The sequence below is a fragment of the Passer domesticus genome, chromosome 1, assembly GCF_036417665.1.
Source record: "Passer domesticus isolate bPasDom1 chromosome 1, bPasDom1.hap1, whole genome shotgun sequence".
Taxonomy (NCBI): domain Eukaryota; kingdom Metazoa; phylum Chordata; class Aves; order Passeriformes; family Passeridae; genus Passer; species Passer domesticus.
The window spans coordinates 118,009,836-118,035,818 of NC_087474.1; the positions used below are offsets into that span (position 1 = coordinate 118,009,836).

Here is a 25,983-nt window from a genome sequence, read left to right on the forward strand (position 1 = left end):
ACTTCTCAAAGCCACTCTTCGCATCAGCTCTTTATTATGCCAAGTAAGAATGAATAGAAAATGATTTATCCTGGGGGGAAGGAGAAATGCTGGATCCAGGCAACTGAATATAAATACTGCCGGCTTTCAACAAAAATTGATCTTTATTGAGTGAGACAATGATAGGAAAGAGAATTCTATATCCAGAATACAATTAATCGTGAATTTTTGTGGAACTACGAGAGCTGCTGTTCCAAGTTGCCCATACAGGCAGAGGTAGTGGTCAGTAAGTGAATCCCTAAAAATAATGCTGCCATAGAAGTGAGGCTGCTAGGGAAATGGTCCAGGAGCACTGAGGGCCTAAGCAAAATCACCAAGGGCAAACTGCCCAAGCAGGACTGATTTTATGTTCATTCTGCAATGGCAAACCCCATCATGTGCTCACAGCACAGAAAAAGGAGAGAACATGGGAGCTTCTCCCAGGTTTGCAGCTTTGAGTCACTCAGTGCACAGGAGAAAGTGCTTACATGTGACGTGTGCATCTGGTGACATAAAATGTGTTTATACCTGGGCAGCAGAGCGTGGTGTAGAGTGCCCCAAGCTAGTGACGACCTGAGCTAGCGCAGTCCTCTGCAACCAAGGACTTCAGCAGTGACACGAGACAGGATGTCAGGCTCTGTCAGCACCCCGGGTCCCACAGCAGCTCAAGGACAGGAGCCCCAGCGAGAGCGAGGACAGGGGATATACACACCTAACAGACCCAGGAGAGCTCTAGCTGATTGTATCACACCAGGAGGAGGAGCATGTCCAAGAGCATTAAGTTTGCACTTTACAAAGAGAAGAAAGCTGTGGTTTCAGGTCCCAACTCTGCCTCTATTCTTTATTCATGTTTATAGGTAGCCATGGTGACTAATCAGGAGAACTGTGTCAGGTTTGGTGACTGCTCTGCATTAAATATACTTGCCTGGTTTAGAACAGCATTTTCCTCATAGGGAGATGGACTTATTTTGTTTTGGGCTACAGCCCTCCACTCTCCCTACATGCAGTGAATGCTATCCTGTATCCTGTAGATCCTTTTGCTCAAGTTGGACCCAACTGACTGAAGCATTCAAAAAACTAATTTTTTTTCTTTCCCTGCTTAGGAGAGGGAAGCAGAGATGTGCCCTAGAGAGACCTGCTCATGGTGAATGAGATTTTTTTAACTTGTGAAAGCAATTCTGCTTCTCTCTGTCCCTCCCCTCCCTGTGATGCACACCCTGCCTCCAGACACACTTCTTTCCTCTCTCCCAGGTGTGAGGGTTGGAGGCAAGTGAACCCCATCTGTCTCAAATCCAGCGGCAACTACTGTGTCAGATTCTGCCCTGCTTTATGTCCCATAAACATATATTAATGATTCTTCCATAAACCCCTCCACAACTACTGTTATGCTGTAGTAAACTTTCTTTTGGCTTTATATCAGCCAATGAAGCTACAGGCCAAAGGAATCTGGCACAGCAGCAACTTAACTGCATAAAACATCGATGGCTGTAGAATTGACACTTCCCTCCATTGCCAGTATCGAAGGAAGTGAGAACAGGCAATGTGCAAACCTTACAGCACAACACTGTTTTGTCTCTGATTTCCTCCCCAGCCAATAAATGCCTCAAACTTTCCGCAAAGCAGGAATATTTGTGCATGGTCTTGCACTTAAAAGTATATCAAATTATAATGGAATGCTTTCCTCCAAAACAAAGATAATAGGGCTTGGGAAAACAATGTTCTAGGTGAACATCTGCTAGAGACTGGCAAGCTGTCTGGCAACAAATTCTTTGGGGAAACACAGCTCGATACTCTTGCTGAAGGGGAAATAGTGAAATTACAAGACAGGGAAAAGTAACATGTCTTGAGAGGCTAAATGCAAAATCCTGATTACTACTCCCAATTATCCCAATCTTACTTTGTGAAATTCACTATTTGAGAAGTGCTTATTTCCAAATTATACTGAGATGAGCAAGAGGATAAGTCAGTGAAATCACTAAATGAAAGCCAACCCTTTCGTATAATACATGCAACCCGACCAATTTAGTACAACAAAATCTGTACACATTTGAAGTATCATGAAAATAGTGTCTTTAATATACAGTTTATATACTTACAATACGCAGTTTAAATTTGTTCATATACATTACAGGGATATTTATTTGCACCTGGTTTAAATAACAATCTGCCTCCAGCCTTTTACACAAAAGCCCAAAACAGCACAGAATTCCACAAAACCCATGCTTCGTTTAATAACGGAAATGTACTAAGCCAAAGTTTTGGGGCTTTTTCTTTTTTTTTTTCCCAAGTGTTACTTTTTTGACATACCCGAAGTGAATCTAAAGAGCTAAGAACAAACATATTTTTAATACAATTCAGAAGATTGTCCAAGTCAAGAGAATCACTCTGCAGATTTTCACACTGAAAATTTGGTTATTACACACAAAAATTGTGAAGTCTGAACAACTCCTGGACTACCAGGAGTTTAAGCCATAACAAAATGGAGAGTCATTTATTGCTAGGTCTCAACAAGGGGCCTGCATTTCCCCACTGCCCTACCATCCCTATACACAAAAAGGACGATCCCTCTTGCTTATTAGGATTTCATCTGTACCTTCTGGTTTGCACACAGGAATGCTGCAATTTCAGAGCATCAGAAAGAGGAGCCAGGAGAGCTGGGCTAAGCTGTAGTCCTCTCACAGGGCTGGTGTTTGGCTGTTAAGTACCACGATGTGACCCCTGCCTGGCCTGCAGGCAGGACTTGGCTGGCCTGTGTTACAGGCAGGCAACCCACTGGGATGCACACAGGAAGCTGGTGCCAGCACAATTTGTTTTGTGGGGGGACAACCAAGAAGCTGATTCAAGATGAAAACATAAGGGAAAACAATTATTTATAGACAGGTTTGAAACAGTGCATTTTCAGGCAGCTTTGCTGTTTACAATGTTTCTTATTTTAAGTGGCAAGTAAACCTGTTCTATTAGAAAATACACAATAATACAAAGCAAATTCTAACCCTTGCTTCTAGCTGAAAAGAACACTTCAAAATGTATTTCCCTTCTAATTCTGGATGGACCAAATGTTTTCCATCTAACTTTCTAGCCGTAGGCAATTTTTACAATATGGCAAGAATAAGAATGCAAATACGCACTTTGAGTTGCTGTCAACACAGCTTTGGTTAGCCAGGCAGGCAACAAGACAAAGAATCATCATCCTAGGCACAACAAGCATTTGAAAGAAACTAGCATTTCCCCTCAAGTTTCCACTCCATCCCTTCCCTGCCCAATTAGGTGTCCACCTCCAGGAAAGCCTCCATGCCAGAATCCAGCTTTCATGGCTAAAGGCAGCATCAGTCCTTGTGCCAACACATGACAGTTGCATAGAAAGGATGTGTTTCCTGGTACAGGACAGAGACAGCTCCATACAGAATGACATTGATGTATTTTTGCCAGCAAAACCCCCAGACAAACAAAAACCCCAAGCATAACACACAGACAATGATAACCAAGTAAGCACCAGAGGCCTAACATTTATTTAATCTGAGGAAAGAAATCCAAGGTTAGGACTGGCCTATTTTAGTGGACTGCCTCAAAAAGGTAAGTGATTTTAGGCCCACTCTGACACAATGCTCAATGGTTACAGCTCTCAGCCTCACAGACAATCAACACAACTCCCATCAACGCTGGACTCCACTACTGTCCAAAACCAGATTGGTTTTCTCCACTGCTGACCTCCGTGCTGTACCTGGGAATTGCCATAGCCTGGCCCCCTACTGAAAGGTACCCCTTTCCAAAACCTAGGGTCCAAAGGCTGAGCCACAACACTCCACACACCCAGTTTGCTCATCACTGTGCTGACTTCACCAGAGCAGACACTTCAGTCCAGCTTGTACCACAGCAGGTAGATGGGACACTGGAACCATACAATTCACAGAACACAAATGTTAGGAACACCTAAATCCCCAAAAATGGCTTGGAAAGTGAAGGTAATGAGTGGCTAAGGGCAAAAAGGAAAAGTTAAATGCTAATGCATTATGCATAAAAGTAAGTAAGCAGTGCCAAGCAGAACGAGACAACTGGAAGGCCATCAATAGCAAGTCTGCAGTCAAAGGTTTTAGCTGTACTTTGGCACACAGGCTCAGCTTCTGCAATCAATGCACATTTCTAGGCCTTTCTGTGGGCCAGTTCTATTTTGGTTTATGCAGATGGGATGTTAATGCAGCATGGTCATGAATGCAAATTCCACCAGTTTCTTTTCAAGCAGGTAAGCAGAGATAATAGAATAGGTATGAATCCACAGTCAAAGAAAACTACTTTCTCAGGGATGTTAATATTCTGGGGGGTGTTAGCAATATTTAATGTTAATAGTACCAAGACTGCAATATTTTCTTTTCTTTTTTTTTTGAGATATTTTGGGTTTTTTTACCTAGAATTAACAAGCTGAGCAAAACCATGGCAAGTACCTGACATTAAAGATTTGGCCCTTTCATATTTGAACACTCATTTGACACAGTGAGGTTTAAAAGGCAGTTGGTTTCAACTTGCATGTGGTCTACCAACAAGCATACACATCTGAACAGTATCTGAATTTTCTCTAGTCTTATTTGAAACTAAAATATTTTAGAATGCTAATTAAAAAGCATTTGGAGAAAGCTATTGATCTGTTGCTTAAAGTCAATACATTATGAAAAACAGGATTACAAACTCTTGGGGGTTTTTCTGTTGGGATATTTGTTGGCTCTATAGTACCCACAACAACTGGGCTTTGCTTTCTAGTTGGGAACTGGTGGTTTGCATTACTGGAAGACAAATAATGCATCTTTGCTTCGGCATGGCAACATGACATGAAATGTGTCTCAACAACAGAAAGCTCTCTTTGCTAATAAATCCTTTTTAATTATTTAATGAGTCAATATGGTTGAGAAAACGGACAACTCCAGCATTTTTGTCTCTGCTCTGTATTTTCTCTTGATGCTCCCAACTACATGCCCTACAATGAAGATATTTTTTCATACATGAAAAAGGCAAACAAGGCAGGTGATGGTGTTCTCTTGGCCAGGGCTCTGCTCAGCAGTAAGTGAAGGTAAAATTGCTCTAGCATTCCTAGCTCTGATCATCTGAGGTTCCTGAGCATGTGCATTGAGGAGGAAGGGATAACACAGACTGTTTCCTGAGAACCTCCACAAATCCTCAAATCCAGTATATAAAGGCAGGGGAATGCTGGGGTTACTTAGACACATTTCAGAGAGCTCTGTCAACTACAAGAAAACCACAAAGGACAATCAAAAGTTAATCCTACTCCTAGCCTTTTGAGCAGTTAAATTTGAGAGGTCTCCAGGGGCAGACTAATGCCCACTTACCATCTCTGTGCTCCCTTTTAACTGCTACTTCCCTGTGACATCGACTGCAGTGAATTTTTGCAGCTGGGCAACTAAATTAGCACATCCTTTGATGCTACAGCCCCTCCCACTTTGACACCCACATCCTCCTAGCCCACTGCAAACAAGACAGGTGAACTGAAAAGATCACAAGCATTTCCTGTGGCATGGCCCAAAACCTCCCTCAGCCCATTCTCAGCAGCATGCCATGCTCTGTTTCCCATCCCTCCCACCTTGCCAGCACTTTATTTCAAAGGCATGACACAGGAGCCTTCCCACACTACCACCTTCCCACACAGGTCTGACTGCAGGAAGAGGAGAGCAGACCAAGCACATTTTCAGACAGTCAGAACAGCAGCAGAAGGAACACAAGGAGTTGTTACCTTTCACCACAGCACGGCTCCTGCAAGGGCTGTGCTAGCAGGCTGCTGCAGCAGGCAGGATCTGCTGAGAAAAGAGCCTGTGCACTGAATAGCTTTTCCCATGAGAAAGCTGCAAGACCAGAAGTCATGCTATTTACTCCACTCATCCGACTACAAAAGCAACTTTTGAAATCTACAGGTCATAAACTTTTAATTGGCCAGGGCAGAGTGGCTCAGTAGAAAATCCCCCTTCTCCCTCCCCTCTGGGCAACGAGCTAAGCATGACTCTTGGTTTAAAAATATTAACTCTTTTTGCTCAAAGTAACATGGAAAGTGCATCCACATTACAGATAGTCAGGAAGATACTGTTAATAAAAATAATGCTGCAAGAATAGTGTATTAGTGGTACTTCACAGCAATTCTTAACATTTTCAGATGTAGTGTCAAAACCAATGCTTTTGTATATCTGCAAGTCACAGCATGTTGCCAAATATTATGTGAACAGAAATAATCCTGTAAGAAATACCTTTTTTGCAGTTAACACAAAACTGTAAACTGGATTGGTGTGTGTCTTTCAGCATCAAATTGTTCAGTAATAAATACGACTAAGTCTTAACAGACCATGGAGTCAAAGTTCCCTTAGTGTCCTGTTTTTAGCAGCTGTTGAATGTTCAGGGATGCACAAAGGCACACCTCTGCAGATTCTCTACCTTTATTATTGACATAGAAAAAAAAGTCCATTCACCACTGAAAAATGTTTATCTGCATAGTAAGAATTTTTCTACTATTATTTACAAGAAGGATTTTTAGTGCAAAAAACCAGGAAGTGACATATTAGCTCAAATGTATCAAGTACAGTTTCACTAAAAATTAGCCAGCATCACATCTTGGGCCGCCAGCCATTAATGAACTGTAGTATTTTCTTAACCTGCAATTTGCTTAGCTTGAAGTCTTCTGATAGGATTTCTTCTGTAAGCTGAACCAGTAAATTGCCATCAATTTTCTCTGTGACAAAAAATGATATGACATCTTCTGACAGTCCAATAAACCTCAACGATTTAGACACTTCCTCTATTGAGAGTCCAGAAAGGTCTGTGGGTGGCTGCCAGGGAGAGCCATCCCCACAAGACCTTGGTGCTAACTGGAGGTGGAGGGGAGATGAGAAGGGGTAAGACACAGAGAATGTATCCTGCATGCCCTTTTTAGCCAGATACTGATCTTCCAAGACGACTGGAGAGCCAGCTTTTGATTCCTCCTCAGCACCATCTATTTTCAGTGGCAAGGGACACATGTCTGTAACTGTCTTATCTTCACTTGACTTCGGTGCCCGAGGAGGTAAGGCAGGACACGAATGGCTCTGCTTTGTGTTGCTGACTCCCAGAGTTTTCTCATCAGTGCAGTCTAGAGAGTAACTTGCTGACTTTGGACAGCTGGAGATGGTGTTTGTGAACTCTGCTGGAGTCAGCGGGGAGTACCCTGTTGGGAGCTCACATCCATCGAAGTCAAAAGTCAAAGGTGCTGGACAGTTTCTCTTTGGCGTACCTGGAGTCTTCTGTCTGGGGTAACTGTAGCTCTTGCTTGGATCAAGCAGGAAATCACTCCTATTCAGGCCTTCAGCAGTTCCTGAAAAATGGTTTGGCCAAGATAACCTCGAAGGCAGAGCTTCAACTGAGGGGCTTCCCAAAGGCATTGTGCTCTCAGGCTCTTTGGATTCAGTTTTCATCATGTTACATGGGTAGCAGGAAACAGGTGTGCTCTCAGTCGGGTTGGTGTTGTCGCCCTCTGTGACATTACTTAAGGAACAAACCAGAAAGGATGTTGTTAGTAAGAAAAAAATTGGCATTGCAATAAACTCATAAATCATCTGATAGAAGGTGACCACCACAAGGAAAGAATCTTCTTTCCTCCAGCAGAACTTTTCACATTTGAATTAACATGTTTGAATTAATGTATTGACAGCTCCTTCACCCCTTCTACAAGCCTGACAAGATGCTGATATACCCAAAAGCCCCATATTTTGGGGGACTCATAAAAAAGTTGATGCCTCAATTCAGTTCTGTGTCATCTCACAAATACTCAGTTTTTCACTGCTGAATTCCTGAGGGATACCACCACAGATAAAAGAAACAGTCTCACATACACTAGAAAGATGCTCTAATCCAGCACTTTTCTATATATATATATGCCACAGATGTGTCATGGTATGCAAAAGCTCATATGAGGGCAGGTCACCCCTGCCCTAGGCCATGTGAACCAGTGCAGAGTACAGAGACATGGAGTGAGTCAATGCTCACTGCCAAAGAGTTTTAGCTGGAAGGGTGAGCAGACCTGGCTGGATGTGCTGAAGTATCAGGCTTTAAGCTTACCCAGAGTAACTTGTTGTTGTGTCTGGATCTTTAAAAAGCTTTGATGTTGAACACTTGTTCTTCAAAGGCACCTAAAGAAAGTTACCCTGGATGCAGTTTCTAGGTGGTGAACTAAGTTCAGCCTGTCCAAGGGAATGGATGATTTATAGCCAGGTGTTCCCAAGAGATGGAGATGACAACAAAAGCACACAACCTGGTGTCAAAAGCAAATGTTTTCTGATTTTATGCCACCTTCTAAAAGAAAATCTGAAATATTGTGCTGATCTTTGGAATCTTGGCAAACTAAACCAGAACACTGGAAAAACAATTAGCAGACTTATAAAATCCTTACTCAACACAACAGACAGAAACCAACAGTTGAAAAAATTAGTTTAATGATTTGCCTCTCTCTTCTGAAAACTAACTACTCAAATAAAAACTCAGTAGTCACCCCATGACAGCTTACTGCTTGAGAATGGATCAAGCTATCAAAATGGATCAATGGAGCTATCAAAAAACCAGCACAGTTTTCAATGGATTGACACAGAATTACTTCCTCGTGTGTTTACAGTGGATCAGAGAGGCCAATCTGCACTTGCCCAGATCAAATACAAAGTGCAGATGTGTAAAAACACTCCTAATTTACATCACTGGAAAATATTTGTCCCCCTTTCTAACCATCTCTCAGTCTCCATTCTGTGCCTTCCAAACTTTTCCTCTGTTTATGTCAGTAATACAAGTCTGACAGGTAAAGCAGCTGGATGTTTTCAATAAGAGACATGGAGTTTTGCCCCTCAGCAGGGATACACCATCAACTAGTTGTTTCTGGCTGCTTAAAGGCCAACTGGTGTATTGCACACAGTGCAAATTATTTTTCACAAACCAAGCCATCAAGCTGAGACAATAGTCAGTGAGGTGTTGTAAACAACCAACAATGCAGAGCAATTAAACTGATTGATCCCCTTTCTGTTCTCTAATTCCCCACTAGAACTGGAACATTTACTGAGTTCAAAGATTAATGAAATTTCTGAAAACATTTTAACATTTTCGAAGTGCTTCCTTATTTGGCCTCCACTAAAATGAACTGCCTGGGACTCAGTGTGAAAGGACACAAGACAAGCCTCAAATACAGCTGAAGTCAGGTATCAGGCATTTTTAGAGACAGACAAGGACAAATCATACTGACTTTGTTTCTGTTTAAAATAATGTCTGCAACCCTTCATGATCCAGAAAACAAGTTAATTGGTATAAATGGCAAAGCAATCTGGTTACTCTGCACAATGGCAATTTTCTAGCAGCTTCCTCTGCAACACCAGGTCAGCTCTACCAAAATGGAGACATCTAGTCTGGACCCAGCTGGAGATGAATTTCATGCAAATACAGTGAAAGTAAGGCAAATCATAGAATCACAGAATTATTAATGTTGGAAAAGACCTCTGAGATCACCAATCCAACCATTAAACCAGCACTGCCAAGTCCACACTAAACCATGTCCCCAAGTGACACATCTACACTTTTTTTGAACACTTCCAGGCATAGTGACTCCAACACTCCCCTGAGCAGCCTGTTCTAATGCTTGACAGCCCTTTCCATGAATAAATTTTTCCTAACATCCAATCTAAACCTCCTCTGGTGCAACTTGAGGCCTTTTCTTCTCATTCTATTGCTTGTTAGTTGGGAGAAAAGACTGATCCCCATCTCACTGTAACTTTTTGCATTCCTGAGGAACTTCATTTCTGTTTTCCTAGTTTTTTCCCTAGTTTTTGGAAGGCAGATGCATTCTTAGCTACAAAGAGAGAAAGCAGCATTTGGTGGGCCCCTAAAGCTGGGAGGTCTTGTGCTCAGCCTCCTGTGGAGTAGACCTTGACAGAACTACCCAACAGGCTTTCATAAAATAAGCAAGCAGCCTTGATCTAGAGTGATTATTGCCAGATCCACAACAGTAAGCTGCAAATGTGCAGTACGACTCAGTAAGGCAATTTCAGCCTAAGTTATTATACCAACTGCATCCAGGCTAACATTAATTCAGTGATGTTTTGAATGAATTTGTAATATCCACACAGGTAGCATTGTGTCATTGAAGGGGTACAAAAAATAATGGCAAGAAGACATTGAAGGCAAAAAGGAGGTGAGGCTTCGGAAGGTGCATACACTTTCTGAAGCTGAAGGAAGAATACTGTACCACTAAGAAAAGCTATGCAGCCACATAATTCAGAATTTACTGTCAACTTTCAGCTAGCCTGGGTGGATTTTCCAGATTGTGAGTTGGGTTTGTGCTGAAGTGTGTTTGATATGGAAGCTGTCTGGCCCCCTTCTGCTACACCTCGCTTAGCACTCAGTGATGTCTGCTGGTCTTTCTGTCCTCCATCACATCCACCCCATAGGTGTCCATATAGTTAGCACAACACATTTCTGGATTACCACACTCTTTTTGTGTCTCTGATTATCAGAGCTGGCTGCACTGCATGCAGCACTGAAATCCCACCCAAAAACTAGCATTGAGGTAGTCTGGTTTGAAGATTCAAGCCTTTCAAGAAACATGGAGAAATATACATGATCTCTTAACTAGACAGCCTATGTCACCTGAGAGTAGTATTACCTCTAGCAAAGCATGCAGGTGTTTAATATAAACTGCTATGTCCTTTCTAGTAAAACAGTTTCTGCTGGAGCGTTCCTTCCTTTTGAATCTTTAAAAACAACTTGAGGTTAACTCATTTTACTGCAAGTCTGACACCACACTGTGCCTTATAAACAAGTGCCTTCAAAAAGAACAGTGCTAAATTTAACTTTCTCAGAAAGTGCTAGCACGGTGCTCCCACAGCTCAAACACATACATGTTGTGCAGTCCTGAAGAGTAGTAGGACAGAGTGGGGCTGGGAGAGCGGGTCTGCTGTCGAGCAGGCTTCACTGTGCGAGGAGGGATGGAAGGACTGGTGGAGGACGGCTTTGAGCTCCGTGGTGGGACCGGGGGAGCGTTGAGGAGCCTGCATTCCTCTTTTACCTGCACAAAAGAAGAACATGTAAGCAAGCAGCAAGAAAATCTGGGCAACAGCAGCCTTAACCAGATGAAGAACATCTGGTTCTGCCTTATTCTTTGAAAGGAAATAATTAAAAAGGGAGGAGAAGGGAGAAATTAAAAAGTATATACATTTGCAACAGTATGTAGTTGTCAAAGAAGTCCAAAAGAATGCTTTGCCACTGGTAGAACTACCAGCAGTCTTTCTTAGGGCACATTGATAGCCACTCATTTAAAAAGTAGCAGGAATGAAACTATGTAAAAGAACTTTCCAGTAACACAGAAAATCAGACAGACTGTTCCTAATATTATACATTCTGTAAGGAGCAGTTCATTACACCTAAACTTCATTAGTGTTGTTCACTTAGATGTAATAAACCATGCTTAGGTAATGAAAAGATCTCAATATACTTTGATGTTTCCTGACTTACTTCACCAGTGATAGTCAGTCATTCAATTCTAAGATGATTCCCAGCCTCCCTCCCTCAGGAATAATACATTTATCTCATATTTACCACCTTCTGGATTCAAACTAGGAGCTTCAGTCCTTCTGTAGCTGCCAAAGCAGTGCAGGACAAGGCTGTCCAAAATGTACAAGTGGAAAGGTGTACACCCAGCCGAAAGATCTGCTCTGTGAACCCAGACAACCTCACAGCTTAAAACACAGCTGTAGCACTGATCACCTGAAATTTACTGTGGTGTGCCTGTGTAGGAGCAAAATGTCAGGATCCATCCCCATAAAAAATATGACGGAATTAAGGACTTAATCTCATCAGGACATATTTGAGAGAGCCACTTTATTTAGTAGGGCTAGAGGTGAGAAGGCTGCTGAGAATTCGGCTGCCAGGCAGGATTTTTAACGATTCACCACCTGCCCCTGGGTAGGAGGAGACCTCTATGCTCTCCTTGTCTGAAACAGTCTTAGATGCATCAGAAAAGGGAAATTATTTTGTGTTTGAAAGCTGGAGTTTATTTTTAAATTTTACAATGCTGCAGAACTAAAAGTTATCTTAGCAGTTCTGTGACACATAATTAGCAATTAAAGTGATTTAATTTATTTAAAAAACAAAATAAATGTGGAACCTTTTGCAATCCACTTCAGTGCTTTCAAAATGCAACAACATATTTAGTACTTTAGTGAAATGGAAAACTGGGGACTAGGACATTGTAGTACATTTTTTCCCTAATTCAAAACAAGTCAAAATTACAGGAAATGCCCGTCAGCATAAAACACTGAAATAAATCTTGTTCTAAGGGATCTTATTTGCTCTTTCAAGGAAAAGAGGAAAAAATGAATCAATTTTATTCATGTTTGTTATTGAATTCAGGCATAAAATTCTTCAACCATTTTACTATTATGCCCTAAGGATGCCTGAAGACTTTTTCTCCCCCCAAGTCAGAATAGCAAAGTTAATAGTGAATGCTATTGAATATGTATCCATGGGGTTAGAGAGACCATTCAGGGGAGCACTTGGAGCACAGCAGATGGTCAAAGGCTTAAAGCTTTTCTTTCCTGGGAAGACCGAGGAATTCAAAGGTGCTGGCATAACAAACTATGCCAAACTCCCTTGCTTGACCCAGACTGCAGATCAGAATGAAACCACAAATAGTACCTGTTTGCAGTCCCAATTGGTCCCTGTCACAAAACCACAATTACAGCTGCCACACACAGCCCCCAGGAAACCCAGCAGAGGAATAAAAATGAGAGATTTTGCAGATTAAACTGACAAGAGCAAGGGGAAGCTTCAGGAAAGCCGTGCTCACTAGGCCCAAGAGAATGGCAATGAAATAAATGCAGGAGATGAGTGGAATAGCCACAGTGTGACAGGACAATGACCTCAATGGCTGCTGCTCTTAGCTGAAAATACTCTTTGCCCTGGAAGCACTAGATGTCACATAGCTGTCAGATACAGATAAAACACACTGCACAGTCTGAAACTTCTATTTGACATTGAGCTCTCTCATGCTCCAACGCTCCTTCCTGTGACCTAGGAATGGTGACCTGTATCCAATGACATGAGGTGCTATGTTGATTTTAAGACCTCTGCTCCTTTTCCTTGCTGCCAGCCCAAGCCCTGCCAGCCCCACTGCTGAATCTGGGTATCAGGGGTGCCCATTGCAGTGACCAGCTCTGAGGCTGCCTGGATAAAACCTGCCCTGTCACCAGCTGGACTGCAAACGTAACACAGAGCAGTTCCACACTCCTTGCCCACAGGAGCCTGAACTTCCGGCACACTCCATCAGGGATGTGCTTTGTATCAATCAGGAAAATAGCTTTTGATGTTATGCAAATTAGTGTTTGGGGAATGAAGAAATTACTAATTTACAGGCCTTAATTCAGAGGTTATTCCCCTCTCCTCCGCCTTTTGCCTTCACGCTACTTTGATTTTCTGAAAGGTACTTAGAAAATACACATAATGTATCACAATGCTTCATCCTGCTGGAGAGAAGAAAACCAGAACAGCTTCTGAAATACCCAGATGTCCTTTCCCATCCTGCAAACAGCTCCTGGACACACATTTTAAATTTAGTGCAAAAATACAATTGCCAGCCAACCTTTACACAGAAATGCTATGGAATATCATTCTAGAGGGAGTGATGACTAAACCGCATGCTCACCAGCAGCTCCTGAGATCTACTTACTCTATAAATACCTACATGGAAACCATGCAAATGTCTCCTCAGTCCCAGCCCACAGATGAATTCTGTGGGTCACTGATACTGACTCCAAAGTTGTTCCAGGAAGCCATAAAAGCTAGTCTAAATTATTATAATCTATGGAAATGTAGTGTTTTAGTTTTGTTTTATTTTTAATGGGGTTACACCCCCTGCCCATCTCTAAATTCCAGCTAATATCTTTAGCAGAAATTATTTCTCCAAAATGGCTAGAAAGCTACACTGAAAATGCTGACAGCAGTCACACATTACCTCAGTAACCTAAGACACACATGACAAAATTGCACACTTTCCACAATAACTCTAAAGGGCAACATACACATCTACCCCAAGTGTCACCCTGCTGTCCCCAAAAGGGACTCATGGGGATTCCCCAGGTATGAGTGTCCACACTGATACTGTGCAGGTGCTCCACAGCTCTCCCAGTGCCCATACCTCAGGAGTAAGACCCTCATGTCTCAGGCATGACCCAGGTGGCTGGCACCCCCTTGCCACAAGGGCTGCCCTCGCCTCACTGTGGGGGCAGCCTTCCTCCCCCATCACCCACCCCCCAACACTCCAGCACTCCTCTGACCCTGTGCAGAAGCAGTTCAGCTTGCACAAATCAGCAGGAAACAAATCATTTTCCAGATCCAGACCTGGCTGCCTGCCCAGGCACAGGAGTGCCAGAGCCAGCACAAAAGGGAAGCCAGGATGATGTGTCTGGGAAAGGAGGAGGAGGAGGTGGAGGAGGGTGAGACCAGCCCCACTCCAGTTAACACCAGTGTAGGCTGCCAGGGAGCCTCATCTCCATATGGTGTTGCTGGGCACTTGTCCAAGAGTCTGGACAAAGTGTCAGTGCATACCTGACCTCAGAGGCAAGGAAGTGCTCTTGGGTTCCTGCACTGAACATTGCGCGTAAACACTTTGCTAAGAAGACATAATGTCTTGCCTTTCCTGGCCGCTCCAGCTGCTGCATTTGCTTTTTGGGGAAGTTTTGGTGGCACAGTGCAAGGGCTGTAGTTGAGCACCTTGTGCCCTCCTCCCCTCTCCTCACTGCACCTCCCCAGGAAACTCAGAGCCTGGCCAGGGGCATCCCCACAGAAATCCACTGCATGCTGACCCAACATGAATGAACGCAGCTTTCAACCAGGTTGTGACCTGACTCATGAGGGTAAAGCTGCAGCCAACACTACTGGACTGTTAGATGGCAATAGGAAAGGTATGGGATCATCATGGCTTGCTGCAGTTTGGTGTCAATCTTAATTTACTATACAGCCATGCTCTTGAGATCACCATAGGGCTTGCAAGTGGAATGGTATTTTTTTTAATTCCAGAAAAACCCTTGCAAAAAAATTTGTTAAATAATGATATACATCAAGATTCACATGATATTCATATCATTGACATTTTGCTAAAGACTCCTAGACACTCTTTCCTGTGGGAACTATCTTTCTTCCTTTTATTTATTTATTTATTTATTTTATAATGCTTAGGACTATGTCAACAGACCACATAATGGGTGAATTCTCCAGCCAGTCCACATAAGCTCCTGTTGATAAAATACATTTGCATTTTTCCCTTCTTAGTCTCCATGACGTTTCAGGTTTGGAAAAGCGATTTCTCCCATGAGTTTTCATTAAAAACCTTAGGCCAGGAAACATGCTCTGTTTACAGCTGAGTCCTCTAGAAGGCTCATTTATCAATTCTGCAGAGCTCCTCTTTAAACATATTTTCTTTCAATATGCAGTACAGAGTGATTAGTTCAGGTCTAGTTTGATAAAGATTCCTTGAGGACAACGACACAATATTCTTCAAAATCTGCTACAGAGTCATAATAGAGAAGACAATCATTAACAAACACTTAAGATCTGTAATAATTCTAGCTGTTCTCATTATCAGAGCCTGTTAATTGAAGACACACTAAGGCAATCTGAGGCATTTCCAAGGGGGTCATGCCCCATACACTCTGGCCACAGAAGATATGAGAAAACATGGAGGTCACATGGACAGATGATGTGGAAAGCAAGAGAATGAAGTGACTCAGCAATTCTTAGACCTTGTTTGTGTGAGAAAGAAACCCAAAATATTACCTGAAAGTATCAGGATTAAGGTATTAGATCAGTAATATTAAATATACTCCTGTGATTTTTAAGACATGACTTACACACGGCAGAAACTAACTGAAGTGGCACATCTTGCAAAGTCTGACTGTTCCCTTGCCCTGTATGTGCCCTTCCCCCTCCACCAAGTATTCCCTAAAAAAATCTGCATGCAAACTCTTCACCGCCTAAAAAAAGAAACAAACAAACATAAATAACCCTGACTTACTGCTTCTGATTTGGGAGGCACTGGAGGTGGAGGTAGGGAAACATCTGAAGACTTTGTGGTTGTTCCGATAGTTGCAGGCACAGGAAGAGACGCGGTACCACACTTTGATCGGAAAGATCCTCTGTAGCTGTCACACTTGTTCTTCTCACTTTGCGAGCACGAGAGAGGCTGATCACCACCCTTTCCAGACCCTTGGTCCAACCAGAGCTCTTCGTAAGGAAGTTCCGGTTTCGTAGGCAGAAACATAGATTCTTCGCTAACTTCGGGGAAAAGGTAATCACTGCTACTGTCCCCGGACTCCTGGTACTGAAGAGTGTCGTGAGAGAACAGGGCCCACTCATTACCCAAGTCCCTGCAGCCGTGGAGGTTCACCTCGCTGTTCCCATGCAAGTTGTTCCCATAGACGCACACGGAGAGCCGGTGGAAGGACTGCGTGAGCTCGTCCCGCGCGTAGCTGAGGGAGTTGGGCACGTGGCTGTGCCCGGCGCACCGGCTCTTCTTCGGGCTCTTGCAGTCGTCATTCCAGTCAGTCTTTACATCTCGCACGGCACGGGAGTACTCATCTATGTCAAACTGCTCCTGGCATATATTAAACCAGTGCTGGATGAGGGGTTCGTGCCACAGCTCCCCCTTCACCACGCTATCAGGTAGAATAAATTTCGGAAGTGTCAAGTGCAAGGGAAAATGCATGGGAATGATTTTGTTTCCACGAAGCACGCAACAAACTACCACAGTCTTGGTCTGAATGTTGACAAACTTGTACCTGTGCCCCTCACGGATAAAATGCAGATCATAAGGGTTTCTTGGTGTAGGACTTGGCACAGTCACGTTAACAGGCAGTCTGGTTTTTTCTACTATATTGCGAATCGTGTGCTCACCTTCTTGCATCTGCACCTCCAGTGGGCTGCGGGTGCTGAACTTGCCCTTACACTGGAAAGGGAGACTGATGCTCTCGTTGGTCCTGTGGTTCATGCAGATGAGGCAGGGCATTTTGCCTCTGCCTAGCTTACTGATTGAATTAAGCTTCCCGATTTTTTTGAAGATGGTGTTGAGCCGTGACTTCTCCTTAGAAGATTTTGCATAAAGGATTTCTGCTTGCCCCATTAAAGTGAGCTCATCCCCAGTACTAAGGGTAATGTTGTAAACTTCAGTGTCTTCATTGCATTCACCTGAAGCTACCTGCAAAATAATAATAAAAAATTTTATTTTCCCCCAATGAAGACAATACTTCAAATCACATCAAATCTCTTGAGAGTGAACTTACAAGACTATGTATTGGAAAAAATGAAAGTAGCTTTATTTGAACAGCTGACCAGTCAGGTGCAAAATGTTTAAGCTGAAGCTCAGCTAAGTAACCTTTTTAAATAGTTCAGTTCATTCCTGCATCTTACTTGAGAGGAAAGAGCCACCTGAAACTGGCAAAGAAGGCATGAGAACAAACGTAACCATTTTTTAAAGAAAGGGCAAATCGACATATCCCAGCAGTTCAAATAGCTGCTTGTGTCATACAGCTATGACAAACCATGTCTGGATTCCCTCGGGTATCTTTTCCCATCTTTGTTTTTGCTGTTTGTTAGAACTTTTTTGCCAGGCTCTTGAGGGAAACAAACGTCCTTCATCATTTTCAGCTCCCTGATGAGCAGAAAAGGTGATCTCATCATTACAGATGAAGCATATCTCTTTGATATAATTTTTTCCAGGCTAGGGGGAATGACAGATGACATCTATTCCGTGAAGGAGAAATCAAGAATATCGGTCTATCCCATATGCCTAACTCCCCCCACTGCTTTGCTCTCCTAGTCATAGACTTCCTTCCTCATTTTTTGATCATAATTGCAATTTAAGAGATTAAACAACATATGCACAGCCATGTGTGAGCGTTTCTAGTATGGAAATTGTACCAGGAAAAAACCCCCAACAAAACAGATGTCCAAGGCTCATTTGCTCCTGAAGTTATTTCCTTACGACTGAAATAACTCTTTACAGACAAGATTGCTTTGCCTCATATTTGAGTGGTTTAACGTGAAAAGCTCTTTTCTGGGACCTAACAGAACCCACCCAATTCTTGGTACCAGCAGATTCCTACTCATAAATAAAAGTGCACCAGATAAACACCACTAGTCTGTTATAGACCATTTTATTTGAGAAATTGAACATACTAAATAAATTGCCAATGAAAACATATGCTAAAATTGTATATACTTTCCTCACCTCCAAAAACCCTAGAGACTTCATGGACTTGAGTGAAGTTCAGACTCCAGGCTTTAAACCCTGGTATCATCACACAACTGCATGAAATCAAAGCTGTAATTCCAGTAAGTCAGTAACTGACAAGCACAGTGAATAGAGCTTCCTCTTGTAAGACATGACCTGCAATCCCCTGTATTTGCAGAACTGTGATTATCTTCTGCAAGCCAGAATTGCAATTGCACAGGCAGCTCAGGCGAGGTGCGCCGCCTTAGCACTTCAGGCTCGGGGCTTCCGGAGAGGAAGTCATTCAAACCCTGAATTATCTAAACAAACACTAATTGGTCTAATCCAGGAAACCACTAGGGTTTATGGTACATAATACTCATTCACAGTTTGCACCACTGGCCTGGCAGCATTTGAAGCACCAAGACATGAAATGAAAACACTGGAGGTTCTTTTGCTGATAAGGCCCGTGTGACGTTCATGGCTGGTTTCTCCTCAAACTGTCACACAGCGCTGCATTGGAGCTGCAGCCACACAGCCCTGCCTTTGAGGGGCTGAGGACATGCAGGGCTCTGTGCCTGTACCATGCAACCTTCCCCTTCCCCTTCTGAGAGGGTATTTTCTTTAAGAATATTGGTTTCTAGAATCAACAAGTCCCCGCAAATGGCTGCTTTGACAATGCCAGCTACACTGTTGGACCTTTCACTCGATGCTGCACAATCACAACTTTTCCTCACTACTTGTGGGACACTGTCCGGAGCAAGGGAGGTGTCACAACCTGCAGCTGTGGGACCTCCTCCTCGGCCAGCTTACAGTTCCCTGGTGATTCACAAATAAACAAGCCACTGTAGGAGGAAACAGTGGGTCAGATGTAAAACCACAGAGGTAACTAAACGGCTGAGCTTTACAATGAAGGTCTTGTGGAGCAGCTACTTATTGATGTCATCCACTTCAGCCAGCCAAATAGCAAATGGGCTTTTAGAGTCAACTGACAAAAGACAAAATTATTTTCAATTAAAACCATTGGAAAACATTTTTTTTTCATTGTTAAAAAAATATAGTCACAGGATCATTGCAGGTGACAGAAGGCTGAATTTAATCCTCAATCTGTGTACAGATGGGGGAATGAGATACTGGAGAGCAGTATGGTAGAACGGGACCCGAGATGATGGCGAGGTGAACATGAGTCAACAGTATTCTGGCAGCTAGGAGAGACAACTGTGTTCTGGGGGCATCAGGCACAGCACTGCCAGCATCAGGCAAGGGAGGGGATTGTCCTGCTCTGCTCTGGGGTGGCCTCACCTTGAGTGCTGGGGCAATTTTGGGTGCCACAATATAAAAAACACATTAAGCTCTTAGAGAACATCCAAAAGAGGGCCATGAGGATGGTGAAGGGCTTTGAGGAGAAGCCATATGAGGAACAGCTGGTCTGTTCAGTATGGAGAAGAGGAGACTGAGGGGAGACAGGGGAGACCTCACTGCAGTTACAACTTCCTCATCAGGGGAAGAGCAGGGGCAGACACTGATTTCTTCCCTGTGTGACCAGTGACAGGGCTCAAGGCCTGAAGTTGTGTCAGGGGAGGTTTAGGTTGGATATTTGAAAAAGGTTCTTCCCCCAGAGGGTGGCTGGGCACTGGAACAGACTACCCAGACAAGTGGTCACAGCACCAAGCCTGACAAAAGTTCAAGAAGCATTTGGACAGTGCTCCCAGGCACATGATGTGATTCTTGGGGTGTCCTGTGCAAGGCAAAGAGTTGGACTTGATGTTCCTCATGGGTTCCTTCCAGCTCAGTATATTCTATGAAAAGAAAGATGACACCACAGTTCTAGTTCGGCACTCTGAGAAAAATACTGTTCTGCATTCTTCTAAACAAAAATATAAGGTATCAGTTGCTGCTCAAAATTATAATAAAAACCAAAACCATGAAATTAAAAGTTAAGGCCTCTGAAATTTATCTACTAGATTCTACTTATGGTGATAAGATTACTGGTACATCCCACTGGGCTGCTTATACTTTAAAATTGGTAGGTAAATGGTAGGTAAATATGTGTTCCAGCATACTGGCAACAAAGATATAACACACTTACTTCCTTCTTAACCTATGACACATACATATCATATAGATCTCTCTCAAAAAACATAACAGTCCACAGATACTGCTCAGCTTTTGTTCTGAAGATTACAAAGACTAAGGATCATTAGCCTAAATGAGACTTGCTTTGTCCTTGTAGCAATGACATATGAAAATAAGACTTGCTCTGTCTTGTTCAAACATTTCACTTTATCAACAGCCACAAAACTTACAGAAAAATCAACAAAGAGCCATGGACTTCAACTTGGTTTTTACACTGCCTTTGGTGAGCTTCACAGGGCATCCAGAAGCCCAGGAATTAGTCATGCAGAGCATTTCCTAAGAACAGATGGGACAGGAGGAAACGGCCTCAAGTTGCACTAGGGGAGTTTTAGATTGGATATCCGGAAATTTGTTTTTTACCAAAAGGGTTGTCATTCACTGGAACAGGCTTCCCAGGAAAGTGGTTGTGTCACCATTCCTGGAAGCATTTATAAGATGTGAAGACGTGGCACTTGGGCACATAGTTTATTGGTGGACTTGGCAGTACTGGATGGACTTGATGATCTCAAAGGTCTTTTCCAACCTGAATTATTCTATGGTTCTACGTCAAATAGTACACAATAGACAACATGAAAGTACATATCATAAATTATTCCTAGAAGGCAGAATGGGTAGTCCCACACCAGACTTATCTCCCTCTACCCTCTAAGCTTTCAGCACTGACCCAGCAGGATTTGCATCTTCACAACCCTGCTGGGACCATTCTCTGGGCCCCCTCTGCTTCCTGCTTGCAGCTGCTAGTGGGGTGTAGCAGAGCCCTACACTATTTCAGACACTTGGACCTGCTAGTGGCAGGTCCCAGCTGGTGAATGTGACACAGAATATCCCTGGTGTATGATGGACACAAGACAGCAGTGCACAGTGGCAGAGTTAAGGTGGTCCAGATCACAGACTAGTGCAGAAATAATAATACATTTTTGTGGCAAACTTCTCAAGTCTCATAATAATTCTGGACAAGAGGTAACACTACAGAAGGCAGAAAACACCCAAGAGGTTTTCACTCAGCAGCATCACATATCCAAGGAGGTTTTATACATTTTAACAATAATGTTTCGTGCACTGTAAGAACTCCTGCAGTTTTACTTTGCACTCGCCCTTCCTCTGCTCTTCTCACCCAGTTTTCACTGGTAACAGGTGAGAATAACCAGTGATCCCAGCTTTGTCAAAGAGGCAGTGCTTGCCACACTACACTCCCAATGCCATCTAGGAATCAGGAGTAGATATTCAAGCTGAACAATGAATGCAGAAGACCCACAGATCCAGAACTTCCCCCCTGCTGTACTTGCCTCCTCCCTTCCGACTGCTAGCTGCTGATCCATACTGTCTGTTCACTGTTGATGCTAGGATGCTGACCAGAAAGTTTACAGGCATACAGACACCTTGCCAAACACATTGCAAAACTGCAGTGGTCTAAGTCACTATAATATTTTATATTTTAAGACTCATGCAATTTCAGTAACATTGAAAAGCCATTGAGAAGTCCTGCAGAAGACAGGAATCAGAAAAGTAATGACTGATTATTTAGGAAACTATTTTTTGGAAAAGCTCAGGTATAATCTTCCTTTGCTTAAGGAAAGGCTAACTAGTAATCATAGATTTTGGTAACACCTGAGTCAAAATGCTGTCTTGGACTCCAATTGCCCTAATTTGTTATAGTTTGACGCAGAAATCTTTAATTGGACATGTAAGAACACCTTTATAAAAACGATTAGTGGCTTTATATTGGTTAGTATACCTGCTAGATTTTATCAGATTAATGCAAGCATTGCATTCACTTTAAAAATATAACTAGGATTTTTTAAAAATTATTGTTAGAGCTCTTTGTAACTGTGAAGTCTCTGATTCATATCTACAGCATATGGTTTTTACTCTTAGAGCCAAGGGACCAATTGTAGCACTACACATATATTTAATAGATCATATATATTAGATATATATTTTTTTACAGGTCACAAAAATGGGAAAATATTTTTAAAATGTAAAACAGTGTCTTCAAAAGAGCTGCTAGCGGGAAAAAAAAAAAGCAAATATTTTCAAGGAAGTTGGCTAAATTCAGTGAGACAGTATCCCATTTTTCTTTTATGTCTGTTTCCCAAGACAGGATCAGCAAGTAAAAGTCTTCATGCTAGCATACATGTATTTCCCTCTGGGATAAGAGGGACTTTGCCTAATTGCTACACAAACGGCTGGCTTCAGTGCTCTTTAAGGAATGTCCCAAATAAATCAGTGATCTAAAACTGACCCAGAATGTGGCAGGTTACACTCAGAGCTGTAACATGGAGCGCCTCTTGATGTGGGACATTAGGAGCCATCGAGGCAGTGGCACTTGCCATCCAGGCTTCTTTTGGAGCAGGACCCCCACACAGGTACCTCACTGCAGGCACACAGCACCAGCAGCTCTGCTTCCAGTGCTTCTCTTACTCAAGCCACCCCTACCTTTTTCCAGGAGGAAAAGAGGCAGCCATAGGACTGCAATGCCAACACAAGACACCGAGGTGTCGAGCCTGTGTGTACTGGGGGCAAAGGGGAAAAAGAAGAAAAACTCGAACTGCTTGGAGCTGATTCTTACTGCTCTGTAAGGCTGGCATCAAGCCACAAGGCCACTAAAGCACTAATTCTCGAGGTGAAGTATTATGAATTGCCTGAAAGTCTGGAGCCAAAATCTACACACCACCTCATTTCAAGAAAGTCACTACTGCAGCACTTAAGAATGTCACTGTAAGTTACAACCTACTATATATGTGCTTTATGGCAACTCAGGGTGAGTTTATAAGAGACACTAGAATTACAATCAGGAAATCAATTTTGCTCCACTGTACTGCATTACCATCTGCCAAAAAACAAAAAAAAAAAAAACCCAAAAAGCGCAAAGTTTTCACTACAGATTTCTTTCTGCCAAAATGCACATTGTATGGGCCAACACAGTTAAATCACTGTGAAAAGAGGATTACATTAAAAAAGATGAACAAATCAGGTATCAAAAGTTCACACCAGTCATACAATATCTTTGATAGGTAAGGAAAGAATAGTTATAAGGCTAACTCACTAACCCATTTCTCCATTCTAGAAAGTGTCTGCAAACAGCTTCACAGACTCTCCAGGGAGACCAAATGATGTCTTCAGAACAAAAAAGTTATTCAGGAAGATCTGAAGGGTCCCGCTAACACTAAGTGAGCTCGTTTTTAAAGTGAAGGAACTCCTAGTTTGTCCAATGTTCAATCTATCAGACAATACTGCTGCTTTTTTAAGGGAACTTTTTGTGAATTTTGTCTTGTTTTTAAGACCTAGTGCAAATAGATTCCTGGGTGTTTGCACACACTGCCATATGTATGAGACCAGAGTAGATGAAAGCAGAAATCTACTACTGTTGCTTCAGCAAAAGATAGGGTCCTGGGGTAGCTCAACATTCTTAGTATTTTGTTCCTAGCAATAGAAAAAAAAAATTTATTTGTAGCATAAGGTTACATAACATAATGTAACATAAACAAAATTTTCTTCAATTATGCAATGAATACTAATACAAAAAAGGTTCTCACCTATCTGATCAGTGAAGAAAGGACAGAATGCCTCTATTTTTTGATCAGGAAGAGATTGAACTATTGACTGAGTCAAATTCACTTATCCCCACAACACTCTAAATTACTGTGCCTGTAGATGCTGCTGGCCACCATCTGAAACAACCAAATGGGTATCCAGTGCAGTATGCATGGACAAAAAAGTTACTAAGTACTTTTAGCCATAACAAAAATTTTATTTAACCTAAAATTTTTGTTTGCAAGTCTCTGAAAAGATACTACCTTTCCCTCCTAGTGGCACTTCCTTGTATGTGTTACAGCTGTTCTTCAAATACCCATCAGGTCCTCAACCCCCTGCCTCAGGACACTGCCCAGAAAGCCTATCCAGCTGTAAAACCACAGGGAAGGAAGGGAGAACCATCTCCCCTGCCTCACCAGGATAAGGTGGCTGATTTTTCCCTTTAAGAACTACTAGAAAAATAAAGTAAGATTGGAAATGATCTCGCAGCCCATCGCAGCGCGAAGGCAGTTTGGTGAATGGCAGTGGTAGATGTGAAATCCTGCTGGAGCTGCCAAGGATTTACACTGAGGAGCAAGGTTCACACCAAGTGGAATCATAACTGTGGTGTACTGGCACATGCAGGCACACCTCAACAAGCACAGACAAAAGAACACAGTGACTGTCTGGTCACCTTGGAACTCTACAGGCTCCTTCTTCAAAAATTATCCACTGAAGAGATGAGTGTTTGGAACAATAAAGAATTCCCAGACTTCAGAGCTCCTACTCATCTTAAGTGCTTCATCAGATATTTTGGGCACTTTTTTTTTAATATCGGATTAGCTAACTTCTGATACTCTCTTCTGAATTTAAACAGGCACGCTACATTGGACAGGAATCAACTGTACTTAGTATTCCTCCCTTTGCTCTAATCAGCTTGACAAAATCTCTCCTATATTAAAATTTTAGCGTATATAATGCTCTTGCATGTAAAGGGTTATTAAACACTTTAATAAATCCTGCTAAGTTCATTTATTTTTTGGAAGATGATAACCTTGGAATAGACTTCTATGAAACTGGAAAAACTGCCAAGAGGAATACTGCCAAGATAACTGTGTAACTAGGTTAAACCTGGATTATTACTACTGTTATTTACATTAAGGAGTATCACTATAAAACCTTTTAAAAATGGATTTGATATCTAACAGAAAGCTATGCTTATTTCTCAGTTTGCCACATATGAAAAAGAGTTTTAAAACCACTCACGTTAAACTCAAGATATGGCATTTTATGTTTAAACAAGCCTGTAGACAAACAGTTTTTTGCATTAGAAAATCAAAGCTGCACATTCTACTGTGCCATTCTCTTGGTTTGGTCATTGATCAAAAGAGAAACAACAGCACAGCTCTGGATAAGGTTAGCAGTCCCAAAGATTTTTTCTGAGCAGAGATAAAATTTTCTTGTTCCCTTGCCTAAAGATACAGAAGTGTTCCAACTTTCTCATGCAGCCTTCATTCACGAAAGCCTCTGTTTTACCAGCTCAGGTTAATGCAGAGCACAAATAAAAACAACCTACTGTCTTGCAAGGTGTGAGTCTTAGTCACTGAGTAAATTAACTGATGAGCTCTTCCACTTACACCTATAAAAATTGTGAACTAGCTGGTGTCTCCCAAACGTAGCAGTGTAAGAAAAAGCAAAAAGCCATTAAAAGGTTGTTATACAAAGCCCAACCTGACACACACAGGACGAGGATATTCCAGGCTGGTTTTGCACCAACAGTATTAGCCAGTTTCCCCTGCAGAGTACACGATGTGGATCTCCACCATGGCACACCAGCTCTAGGATGCTCTTCTGCTGGTCTGAGATGGTGCTGCTGCTCAAAACAACCAGACAAGCCTGAAGACCACTCTGCTCTCATGGCAGAGCTGACCTACGTTGTGCAGTGTCACACATGCAGGTAGGACAAAGAAGAACAAGTTGTGTCTTCATTGTTTCATGCCACTGCACTGCAGTGTGTTTGGTGATAGCAAACCCTCTCATGGGATCAGTGACCCTTTCAT

At 42.4% G+C, this 25,983-nt stretch overlaps 1 protein-coding gene across 2 annotated transcripts in view; it reads right to left on the reverse strand.

Annotated features, from left to right (window-relative positions):
* Nucleotides 1-2,071: 2,071 nt before the first annotated feature.
* GAREM1 (GRB2 associated regulator of MAPK1 subtype 1) overlaps nucleotides 2,072-25,983 on the reverse strand; it is a 101,943-nt gene continuing 78,031 nt past the window's right edge. For both annotated transcript variants that reach the window (XM_064385015.1, XM_064385025.1), the window contains exons 4-6: nucleotides 16,082-17,260; nucleotides 10,914-11,080; nucleotides 2,072-7,527 (exon numbers count right to left, since the gene is read on the reverse strand). In XM_064385015.1, the coding sequence (XP_064241085.1) occupies nucleotides 6,615-7,527; nucleotides 10,914-11,080; nucleotides 16,082-17,260 (2,259 nt within the window). In that variant the 3' untranslated portion in view covers nucleotides 2,072-6,614. The remainder of the gene's footprint in view (nucleotides 7,528-10,913; nucleotides 11,081-16,081; nucleotides 17,261-25,983) is intronic.